The sequence below is a fragment of the Mytilus edulis genome, chromosome 9 (assembly GCF_963676685.1).
Source record: "Mytilus edulis chromosome 9, xbMytEdul2.2, whole genome shotgun sequence".
Lineage (NCBI taxonomy): Eukaryota > Metazoa > Mollusca > Bivalvia > Mytilida > Mytilidae > Mytilus > Mytilus edulis.
Window position 1 is genome coordinate 45,445,030 of NC_092352.1, and position 12,659 is coordinate 45,457,688.

The following is a 12,659-nucleotide window of genomic DNA, read 5'->3' on the forward strand; positions in this document are numbered from 1 at the left end:
TGTTTTGTCTGTTTTTCTTTTCTCTTTTTTAGCCATGGCGTTGTCATTTTATTTTCAAATCTTTGATTTTTGAATGTCCCACTTCTGTCTTTCGTCCCTCTTCTTTGTTATGTACAATGACAATTATCTTATCACTGTATCTACTATAAAATGGAAAACAAGTTGTTGATGAGATTTTAAAAACCACAAGATTAAAGAAATTAATTGAATGATTACTTCTGGCTACAGTGGAAGTATAAGGTTTTAAAGCTGATTGGGATGAGAAAGGAAATATAGATATCCGATAAGACCTACTATTCTTACTAAGTCAAGAATACATTTCCTAGATGACGTTTCTTATATTTTAAAATGACTAGATAAAAACCTAGTATGTGACAGCATTGCTACTATTTTTGTGACTCTATCAATAAGCATGTACATATATAAACGTTAATTCATATATGATTGTCATTTCGCTTACTAGTAGTTTTTCTGGCATCGTACTCGATGTCTATGATGAGTAGAATTTGGTAAATTAAAAGAAATCTTGAGAACAAAAATATTAGCGAAAAATTATCTGTCAAACTATCATAATTGATAACAAATGTTTGAAATTCATATTTCTTTTGGTGAAACTTTCCTATAAAAAAGGCAACAGAAAATTAAACCTTTCAAATGAATGGCATTGCAAAATACCCTAATCTCTTGGGGTCAAAAGTTCGTTGAATTTAACCGCTGTAAAGAAACGTCAATTTCTCGTTACAGATCATGAAAAAAAGATGGGGATTTTCATTCTTCTGTTGATTCAACAATCAATTCTTCATATCGAAGTGACCTTTAAAGCGATGACCAGATGTTTCTTATAAAAATGATTCACTTTAGGTTTCGCGGGTCAACGCTTTCCCATTTTATAAAATATATCCTACATTGTAATGCGTACTAATCCCGTTGGCTATTTTTATAGTGTTTCTTTTCAAAGCCAGTAGACTGGATTATGACGTTATAACCGTATTGATTTGAAAAACTATTTATATCGCAACGCAATCATTATTATAATGGCAGACACTACCAACTGTAAACAATTGACATCGAGTGTGGAGCAGAAGGATGGAGATCAGACAGTTAACGAAAAGAAACCAAATGTCGACATTTTTGTATTGTATGATGAAAGTGACGATTTCACCACACGTGAAATCTTGGATACATTATTCCATGATGAAAGTATTTCATATCGATGTCTGGACAGGCACGGAGATCCTGGCAACACCATTTTTGATGACTTCAAAAATTTACTTCTGGAATGTAAAAAAGTATTATTTGTAATTTCAAAAGAGTTCAATGACGATGATGAAAAGATCTTTATGGTAAAAATGGCTTTAGATCTGATCAATCATGACGTCAGTAGACTCATTACTCTGTTTCTGAATGGAGAAATGACTTGCACCAAAAATTTGTGGTGTCTTAATTCAACTCTGAAACTCTCAATTCGAAAACAAGATTGGAAAAGGCAACTTTTACAAGCGATTAAAATTATTCCTGTGGACTATTGCTCTGTATTAGAAACTGGAAACGTTTCAGATTATCTTCTCTTGAGAGGATTAACATTTGTTAACTTGAGGTGGAATGTTTATGGCGTTCTAATTGTTGCCGAAAATCGCTATCTAAAAGTAGAGTTGTTAGAATATTCAAAACACCTAGAGCAACACCATGCTATGAACACGTTAAAAGCATGTGAGCAGTGCGGATTTCTTTCTCAGGTTGATACTACAATCAATTTGTCATTTCGAAGTGACTTTTCAAGCGACCAGATATTGGATATTAAAAACGATTTACTTCAGTTGTGCGTTAGTCTATTAAACACACGTATTCTAATGGAAACACAGACAGAATGGTTGATAGTCTGTTCCATAACTGGACTTTATGGAAAACAACAACAAAACTATGTTTCAAATTTCTTTGCTGAGGTAAAGTCTGCAATAGAAACAAATTACACAACTGAGGCTAGTAGTAAAGGTCAACTGCATCTCCCAGAATATGCTGATGAGCAAAAACGAAGAGAGTCATTTGAAGGTGTCTGGCCAAGTGAAAATGTTCCACCCGCTGAAGTCATGTCAAAATCTGGATTTGTTTTTATGATGAAACCTGATGTTGCTCAATGTTTTTCATGTGGTTATAATCAATGTTTATGGGAGCCCGATAAAGATCCTCTCTTTGTACACGCACAAGTGACACCATCATGTAATTTTGTAAAAGAAAATGTACCGCCCGACAAGCTTCCTTCACAAAGAATAAAATGTATCACCAAAAACGATGCATTTTCATCAGAAGATAGTAGGTTGATTTCACTACGAAATTTAAAAATTTCGGACTCAAACCTCCAGATTTTAGAATCGGAAGAAGACGTTACTCGGCAACAACTAGCAAAAGCCGGTTTTTATTTTATAGGATACAATATGGTTAAATGTTTTTCGTGTGGAATATCTGTAAGTTACAAAGGAATAGAGACCGAATCAGACATTTGGAACATGCATGCTACCTTATCGCCTAATTGCGAACACCTGTTAGAACAGAAAGGTTCCGAATTTATCAATGCCATTAACAGTATTCAAAAAAGAAATATGGAGCCAACAATCGTCACTTTGTTTCTATTACCATTAAAGGGGGAACAAAGTTTCCAATGGCCAGGTTATGTGTTTCTACCTGGGGAACGATACAAACTTCAACCAATTGAATTATGACATTAAATTTTTATACTAAATCTAGGAATAAGAGAAAACATGAAATATTTACACTAGGAGATAAAGCGGTAAATGAATAAACATATAAACATATTTTATTTGTATTCACTTCATCAGTTGATATACATTCCTTAGATTTTGTTTATAAAACTAAACATGTTATAAGTGTGATAAAAATTTAAAAAAAATGTGTGTACAATAAAACTCCTTAAACTAAAACAATAATTAAAGTCACAATCAGTTGTAACAATAGAAAGTAAAAAATATTGTATACTTATTACATTGATAACTTTGCGGGGTCTACAAGGTATTAGATCTTCTTCATTTTTTTTTTGGGGGGGGGGGGTTAATGCTGGCTACCATTGTCCAGATCTGATACACGTTTTTTCAAACCATGAAATTCGACTAAATAAAGGTCAGTAGTTTCTAAAGGCTTTTTATCGATAAATATATGATGGTATATGATAAAAAAAAAATAGTAAGGAAAAGAAGGAGTAATTCAGTTGTTGTTTTTAACATTGTCACAGTTGTAAATATATATTTTATTTACATCTTGTTGTGCTTTCCAACAACGGTTTGGCAGTTTGGACAGTTGTGTACTGTATCTTTACACGAATCCACACAGAATGGAATGAAACAACATCCGAGATCACATCTGTAAAAGGAAAATAAGAAAAATAATTAACTTATTGACAAAATTTAACATATTATATCATGTATATAGGAAATGTAGGGAAAAAAACAACAATCAAAGTTTACACATATTTGTTCAGCTGACCTAGTCCTAGAGATACAAAAAAGATGTAAAGAACTATCCAGAAGACAAAATAATACAAACAGAAAAAAATAACACATACTAGTACCCCCTCCTTCTAAAAAAAAACTAATGAAGTCTTGGTCAATGTTAAACGTATAAACAAGTTTTTTGTATTGACCACACGTCTTTTTGGAATATCCTCAACGGGCAGGTACTCTCGGGCGCAAAGGCTTGTTTCAGTGGAGTCAAAATTGTCATTTTAAGGAGAAAATATCAGATAAGGAGCCAAATACCCAATTCAGTAACCATTATCCAGATGATAAGTAAGAAAGTCCGCGATCCTGGCCAACACACGGATAGAAGAGTAGTCATGCAACGACTGTTTTTACAATCTTTCAGATCAAAGAATTCGATGGGCAATCACACTATCAGTTAACCATTCACCTAACACTTTTTTTTAAACCATTCAGAATAAAAGATTCAACGGGCAATCAAACTATCAGTAAACCATTCATCTAACATGTTTCAAAACCTTTCGGAATAAAGACTCAACGGGCAAATTGCAATCACACTATCAGTAAATCGTTCATCCTACATTTTTCACCGCCATTCAGAACAAAAGATTCAACAGGAACTTGTAATATCAGTAGATCTTCCACTTAATTCTTACCCTATGAAACAGAGACCTAAACAGGCAAGCCATGTCATCGTCCCTATCTCCTTTCGTGTACCGGTCATTATATTGTTTTTACAGGCCGGACAGGTCATATTGACTGGATATTCTGCCATGCTGGTAATTACGGTAGTAGCAGGTTGTGTAATGACAACGGTTCCCGACTGTCCGTACCCTGTGGGTTGGCCATATCCTGTAGGTTGTTAGAATTAAAGTTAGTATATTGGATATGATTCATTTTACATCATAACCTTACTGATGAAGGATATCTGTTAACCAAAATATTTAACATTTGCTCATGATTTAAATAATGGTTTTATGTTGAGGTTGTGCCCTTTTATGCTTGCTTATTATGTATTATATTTATATTACTATACTGATTTATTTTGTATAATTCGAAAAAAAGATTATTTTTTTATATTTACAGAAAAGGCCATTCCGTGTAACGAATCCACAGGAAGTACAATTAAGGGTTTTAAAAAACTTTACAAAATCATAAATGTCATATCAGTATATCACATAATGATAGATCAAATTGTTTTGCAATGGAATTCAACTGTTATAAACATTCAACTCTCTTTTGTTCGTTATAGTATATCAATTGTTCATTTTTACCCGGGCGTTGTTTGCGTTATAGAACTAAACTTGTAGGGGGGTTTAGTTTTTCCAGAAGGAGACAGGGGTCGCACTAGTAATTTGAGCATTTTCTATTTGAGTTTAAGCTAAGCAAGTCTTAGAACCACGAGACGCACTTCTTCATTTCACGCATACATGGATGTCTGATGAAATAACTTATCATATTATGTCAACCGTGAGAACAATTTATAAACAAAAGTTGTAAAATTGCGTTAAAGTCAAAATATGCACTGGCCACTGACTGATTCAGAGATATATGCAGAAAATTAGTATATAGGTTCGTTGTAAAACAAGCGGCTTGTCACCATTTTATGGTGTTTATATATCTTAACTTGTTCGACTCGCTCGTGTATGTAACAACGTATTTGATTTTAAGGAAAGATATTACAGGGTTTTCGATATCACAAACCAGTCAAAACATTTACTAAACTTTATCATCATTCGTAAACATAAATCAACATGCAAACATATTATACGTTCTAGTATTTCACATTTAATGTTTTATGGTAAAATTCTTTACAAAGCACAAAAAATGTCGGCATTTACCTCATATGCTAACCAAACCTTTAAACAGACTTATTCAGAAGGGATATAGTTACGATACTGCTGTCAGATCATTAAGGATAGCATATTTTGGTATTAATGTTGATTCACTTTTAGGGTTGTGCATCGGAAATAAACACATTTATTCTAAAACCAGTTGTTGGCATGATCCATTTCCTATTTTCATTCTCTATTTTATGACCTATTGCAAAATCTCTCAGAAAATGTTTTGAAGCGAAAATGATTAAATGGTAGATGTCATGTGTTCTTGTTTGTATGTTTATGTTTGTATTGTTCTGTTGCTGTCTAGATAATCATATTCACCACATCTCTTTATATACATACTTACCTTGACCATAAGGTTGTTGTTGAACAGACATCTTTCTCTATTTACAAATGTCCTGTTAAAAATACAATTTATGAATGCTAATAAAGGGAGTTAATTGGTCTTATTTCTATTCCCTCTTCTTTCGTTTGCTATCAATAATGGTGACATCTAGCACTCGTACTTTCTCTCTAGAGAATATTACAATTGGACTAAATAATAATATCGACTGGTTGTAAAAATTTAAGGCATGGATTTATACAGCTGGTCCAAGTCCTACAAAAGAGGGACGAAAGATACCAAAGGGACAGTCAAACTCATAAATCTAAAACAAACTGACAACGCCATGACTAAAAATAAAAAAGACAAACAAAAAACAGCACACATAACACAACATAGAAAACTAAAGAATAACAACACGACCCCCCCAAAAAAAAAAAAAAACTACGGGTGAACTCAGGTGCTCAGGAAGGGTAAGCAGATCCTGCTCCACATGTGGCACCCGTCGTGTTACTTGTGTGATAACAAATCCGGTAGATAGTCTAATACGGTAGGTCACATTCATGAAAGGGAAGGGGATTGTAATTACGACGTAAGGAACATATCCGATATCATTTGTGAAACGGTTATTCCATAACGGCCAACCAACTCGTAATGGCGTCCGTAAAATTTACGAAGAGATGATTTCAACTTCACCATTTGGAACTCTTGGTTTAATAGCTTCTTTGTGAGCAGCAACCCTCTATCAAAAAAATCATGATAGGAAATGCAAGCACGGGAATATCGTATCAATTGGGAGATATATACCCCGTATGCAGGTGCTGCTGGAATGTTGCTACTTAGAAATGGAATGTTCACAATTGGAAAGCTGAAATCATCTCTTTTGTCGTAAAGTTTTGTTTTCAATCGACCCTTATTGTCAATTTCTAGATGTAAGTCAAGATATGAGGCCGACTTAACTGTATCTGTGGTATCCTTTATCTCTAGCTCGATGGGATAGATGCGTTCCACATAGTCACCAAATTTTGAATTATTTAGTGAAAGAACATCATCTATATAGCGGAAAGTAGAGTTAAAGGATATTGCTAACTTCTTATCTTTCTTCCTAAGAAGTGCCTGCATGAAGTCAGCCTCATAATAATAAAGAAACAAGTCGGCAAGTAGAGGGGAACAGTCTGTTCCCATTGGAATGCCGACAGTCTGTCGAAAAACACGTCCTCCGAACGTAACAATAACTGATAATATCAGTTTCAGAGAATTTTTTGTTTGAATCAGAATGTTCCTTTACAAAGTAGGATTTATCCCTTCCTAAGACAAGATACTTGTATCTGCATTGGCCATTCTTTTTTTATAAAGCAAAGCTAATACCAACTCTTTCAATTTGTCTTTTAGTTTGGAATGTGGAATACTAGTATAAAGAGTAGAAAAGTCAAATGTTTTAATACTGTTACAAGATGAAAGAGAGTTAGATTGTATGTACTCTAAAAGATCTTTGGATTTTTTAAGTATCCACATCTGATTCACGCCCCCTCTAGAATAGGCAGTTTCATAATATCTTTGAAGCCCGTCAAATAATAAGAGATAAAGGGATATTTCATTTTCCCTTGATTTATCAGATGACTCCTTAAAGGAATTATTGCCCTTTTATGAATATTTTGAACCAGTTGTAGTGTAACTTTTTTTCTATTATCTTGAATACAATAAATTTATAATAGATAGATAGAAATTGTAAACAACATATACACGATCATCAAATATATACCAAAAGATCGATAAAGAGGCCAACTACACCGTTCACTTCTTAAAGAAGTGATTGCCCTTGAATTAATATTTTGACCGATTTAAGCGTTTTGTCTATTACCTTGGAAACAATGATAGATATGCAGAAATTTCAATCGCCTTACATTATCATCAAAAGTAATAAAGATAAACAAAAATGTCAACATCACTGAAATAATCAATTCACTCCTGTAGAAGTTATTGGACTTAAAATAACGATTTTCGCCAGTATAAGCATTTCCGTCTACTATCTTAAAAAATAATAGAAATAAGAAAAGAACAATTCAATGGTCGCGATCTCTATGCTTTTTATGGATCTATGTTTGCAATTGCATACAAATGTAGAATTTTGAATTGATCATTACATGGCTTCATCCCATTCGTTCAAAATAAACTCCATAGTCAGGTGCCTGTAGTTCATTGTTTGTCGTTGGTTCATACTTGTCATATTTGGTTTTCGTAAACTGTTTTGTTATCAATAAGGCCGCCGGTAAGTTGTTTTCCTTTTTTCAAGTCGTTGTCTTTTGTAGCCGATTAACGGTATGTGTTTTTCTCATTGTAGAAGGCAGTAAGGTGGTCTATAATTACTTACATCCACTTCAATTGTACTCTACATGGCGAATAGTTGTATCCAAGTCAATCATATCTTCGACTGTTTGAATAAATAGTCAAATAGTATTTCCTACTGTAAAATAAAAAAGTCACTGCTACTTACTTGTTTCTAATGTACTTGTATACAGTCAAATCTGTGGTATAAATTGGAAAATTCACAGCAGGAATTTAAAACAGGTTTTAAACGTTACGCACACGTTAACTAACTTTAATCGCAATTACCTAGTATATATAATTGTATATAATTATATTTAGGGATATTTCATAATTCAATAGCTGTGGACACAGTTTAGTGTGGATAGTTATAGACTGATTTGGGTCATAATAGTTACTATGGATCTTTCGTGTGAATTTTGCATGATATGCATGATATAAAATGTATTATTGTATAGCAATATAATATTTCCCACAGAACGTAACCAGAAGTTAGCGTGCAATAAATTCTAATATTGCATTAGTGCAATAACTTTTCAAAATTCATGACGTCATCAACGTTTAAATCTTAGTTTAATCCAATTTTTACTTTCAAATATTATATTGCTATACAATAAAAGGATTATTGCATGAATATTGGGGAATATTGTCCTTCGTAGAACATATATTGCACTCGCAAGCTCGTGCAATATAAAATTCTACTCGGGACAATATTCCCCATTCTAATGCAACAACGTTTGTAACGTTCATTTTGATTGGATAACGTCACTTTCTTAAATGGAATCAATTGACAATTGATACTATGGGACGTACGCGCAAGCGCAGACGGCATATGACAGATTTTAAATACATGTTTTAACGTTGTTTTCTGTCAGCTTCATTAGAATGGAGATAACAATGTTGTATTTTAAGCTCCGACGGCATCAATTTGGGATTTGATGGTCGCAAATACCCATTTACTGTCTCCGCTAACGCGTCGCCAGTAAACTTAATTTGCGACCATCAAATCCCTAATTGATGCCGTCGGAGCTTGAAATACAATACAGTTATCTCCTAAATATTCGTGCAATAACCCAATAATATTATGGAGGTAATGCTATGATTGTTCCTTTTATAGTAGAACGTCTTGTATGTATTTTTCTTAATTAATGTGTGGGCTTAACTACAATGAATGAATAGTTTGGTATACACCACCCTGATTTTTGAGTTAAATACATGTCTTAATGGTGTGTACATTTTCATCAAAACTATGATTACGTTTATTTGCTCTTGAAACTGAAAATTAGATGAACTAAGTAGATCGTTGAATCCGGAATAGGAGAGATATTGCAAAAACTTTAACACACCAGAAGAAAATGAAGAAATAATTGATGCAAGCTACACTTTATTGTAGTTTTAACATGGGTAGTCATTATATTCGTGATTATGCAAGGCCAATCTCTGCCTCTCGCTGAGCTCAGACAGCACTTAACTGTAACATATGGTTGTCATTGAAAAGCTAAACTACATCCTTATATTATAATGAAAACAACTATACAATCTGTCTTCTGTCTTCTTTCATTGGTCAATTTATTGATTTCTATACACTTCATCATCTATATATGCCAATGAGACAGAAGTCCAACAAATAAATCTAAAGCTAGCATTTACAATCACTCTAAAACATATTTCATTATCCTTAAATATTTCACCAGATAAAATTTTCTTATAATTTGCCAAAATATAGATTTACCATGTTTTTTCAAGATAAAATTGAGAAAGGAAATGGGGAATGTGTCAAAGCGACAACAACCCGACCATAGAGCAGACAACAGCTGAAGGCCACCAATGGGTCTTCAGTGTAGCGAGAAATTCCCGCACCCGTAAGAGTCCTTCAGCTGGCCTCTTAAAAATATGTATACTAGTACAGTGATTATGGAAGTCATACTAAACTCCGAATTATATACAAAAAACTAAAATTAAAATTGATACAAGACTAACAAAGGCAAGAGGCTCCTGACTTGGGACAGGCGCACAATTGCGGCGGGGTTAAACATGTGTATGAGATCTCAACCCTCCATATACCTCTTGCCAATGTAGAAAAGTAAACGCATAACAATACGCACATTAAAATTCAGTTCAAGAGAAGTCCGAGTCCGATTTTAGAAGACGTAACAAAATAAAATAAATAAAATGACAATAATACATAAATAACAACAGACCACTAGCAGTTAACTGACATGCCAGCTTCAGACCCCAATTAAACTAATTGAAAGATTATGTCTTCATCATATGAATTCCAAGAGTATATTTTAAAAAAGAATGGTCATCGCGCTATAAGAAATACAAAATTGTGCATAAATTACTCACAAAAAAAAATCGTTTTGTAAATAGAAAGTAATCTATACTTGTCAAATAAAAGGGCTTTAGGAACGATACAAGGCAATGTATTTTCCATATGTATAATGAAATTGGATACTGTAAAGTATTGCTAGTTAAGTGATCAAGCTCTTGGAAGCCTCCCAATTTATTTTTCATGATTAAGCCAATGTTTGTAACTGAAAGCATAGAAGTTAGACTGTTTAAGCTAGATGATCCTAAAAGTACCTAAGAATATGGTATGACTTAAAACTTTTTATAATAAATAGAAAGCAATGCTATATGTGCAGGTGAACGAATTTAACAGACTTCGAGTACATTGGTAATAAATATCCCTGAAAATACCCCTTAAAAGTAACAAGTGCTTGCTTGCTAATAAAAAGATGTGACGTAATTATAACTTTAGCGTTTCAGTTTGTAAACAATGCTCGAAACGTATATATGCGTATTCATTCTCAAATGTGCATGAATTTTGTTGTACGACCTGCAAAGACAGTCTGGATCATCGATCTAAGAATAAAATTTGTGAATTCCAAAATGTAAGTCAATATATTTTATTATTAAAATCTCTATTCTAGAAGGAAAAGCGTATTGGTGTCTCAAATTATGTAATGCAATGAAATGAAATGTGGAGAATAAAGGATACAAAAGGTATATTTTTAATGTTTTCAATCCGAATGTTATATTATAGGTAAAAATATACAAAATGATCCTTCCAATATCATTATCAAGTAAGGAAAACCCGAAAATACGGCCACAAAAAGCATTATAATGCAACATCACATTTTGATTGGATAACGTCTAATTCTCATGCCATCTATTGGAAATTGATGCTATGAAAATGTTCATTTAGCCGATTTTCAACTTAGATGCAAAAACGGTTGCTGAATAACGTTGTATATAATTAGGAGATAACTGTATTGTATAATTTTAAATTGGTGATTTGATGGTCGCAAATACCCGTTTACCGTCTCCGCTAACGCGTCGCCAGTAAACTTGAGGGCATACGATACAGTTTTGATCCCGTATTTACAGTTTGATGAAAATTTCTATATACATGTAGGCTATTTTTTGCCTGATTAAATGAAATATGTAATAAAAAATATACCTTCATGTGCTACCTTTTGAGTTAAATGAGGTCGAAATTTTGTATATTTCCTCAAAATTCGGATTTGTGGTCGTATTTTTACTTTCGAAAGAAAGACATAACTTTTTTGTTTTAAAAGATAAACACAAATTGTTTTTTGTTAAATAATTTGTAATTTCTGTATATTATAAGTATCCTAAAAATTTATGCTTTTTTTTAAAACAGAAATAACTCATATTTATCAAATGGTCATGAATTGAGAAAAAAAAACGTATTTTTTTCCTGTAGCCTATATTTATCAAATTAATTTTTTTTTGACTATATACAGTTTTATAAAATTTGGTCCGAATTATCTCCCTGCAAAATAAAACAAAATGTCGTTTTGAAAAATAGGGGTCCATGCACTCTTTTCAAATTAAATCAGTTTGAACAGAGACATATAATACAAAAATATATTGTATTATATGTCTCTGGTTTGAATGATAAAAATCAGTTGAAAAATGCATCTTTCCCCGATATGTCACAGTTTGACGTCGCGAAAATAATATTTTACGTTGCAACGTCATTACCTTCCCTGTTACTGTATCGTATGCCCTTAATTTGCGACCATGCATCAGATCACCAATTGATGCCGTCGTAGCTTTTAAAAAATACAATACCGTTATCTCCTAGTTATATATACAACGTTATGATCAGTAACCCCAGGTGAAAATCGCCTAAAATGTCGCCAAATGAGATTCGGAGATGACAACAATTCTTATGAAAATATATTAGTTTTCGAAAATAAATAACCAAAAACTTAAAATTACTGAACTTAATTATGTCAACAACTTCTTGATGCGTGTCCGTTATCGGATTGACCACAACATTTGGCGGAAAATGCAAATTGACGGTAACTGGTAACTGACGGTAACTGGTCGTCGACCATTACACTGTACCAAGATAAATAATTACTCAATTGGTGCAATATTCACAGAGATATTTTGTTATCTCATCAAAACCGTTGATTTAAGGCAAAATCGTTTTATTATTTTATTTTTTTTCACCCCACAAAAAATCAAAAAAAAAATCGAAATTAGTTACAGAAACTTTAAACTTAAACATTCTTTCATTGGATAATTTAACATTTTGTTTTATGATATTTGATGATAAATAATTTTCTTTCTTACAAAACCAAACTAACGAAAGGTGACGAGATCGAATTAACAAGAATTATTTTTTACTTTTACAGTGTACCG

General features: G+C 32.8%; 2 protein-coding genes across 4 annotated transcripts; one reads left to right on the plus strand and one right to left on the minus strand.

The window, feature by feature from the left end:
- The first annotated feature begins 1,034 nt into the window (after positions 1–1,034).
- Positions 1,035–2,813, plus strand: LOC139488472 (uncharacterized). The gene has a single exon (XM_071274096.1). The coding sequence runs from the start codon at positions 1,035–1,037 to the stop codon at positions 2,715–2,717; it is 1,683 nt and encodes a 560-aa protein (XP_071130197.1). The 3' UTR covers positions 2,718–2,813.
- Positions 2,807–8,280, minus strand: LOC139488474 (LITAF domain-containing protein-like). Of its 3 annotated transcripts, none has more exons than XM_071274099.1 (4): positions 8,146–8,280; positions 5,676–5,727; positions 4,145–4,340; positions 2,807–3,372 (listed from the first exon to the last, which is right to left on the minus strand). In XM_071274099.1, the coding sequence occupies exons 2-4, from the start codon at positions 5,704–5,706 to the stop codon at positions 3,264–3,266; spliced, it is 336 nt and encodes a 111-aa protein (XP_071130200.1). In that variant the 5' UTR covers positions 5,707–5,727; positions 8,146–8,280; the 3' UTR covers positions 2,807–3,263. The 3 variants fall into 3 exon arrangements, with proteins under 3 accessions (XP_071130200.1, XP_071130202.1, XP_071130201.1); XM_071274101.1 differs by having other exon boundaries at positions 5,676–5,927; positions 8,146–8,240; XM_071274100.1 differs by lacking the exon at positions 8,146–8,280 and adding an exon at positions 8,023–8,082.
- Positions 8,281–12,659: the final 4,379 nt, after the last annotated feature.

Coding starts and splice junctions, on each gene's coding strand:
- LOC139488472 (XM_071274096.1), top strand. CDS start 1,035: ATGGCAGACACTACCAACTGTAAACAATTGACATCGAGTGTGGAGCAG.
- LOC139488474 (XM_071274099.1), bottom strand. CDS start 5,706: ATGTCTGTTCAACAACAACCTTATGGTCAAG. Junction 4,341..5,675: donor ACAACAACCTTATGGTCAAG/GTAAGTATGTAT, acceptor AACAACCTACAG/GATATGGCCAACCCACAGGG. Junction 3,373..4,144: donor TTAGGTCTCTGTTTCATAGG/GTAAGAATTAAG, acceptor TTCCTTTTACAG/ATGTGATCTCGGATGTTGTT.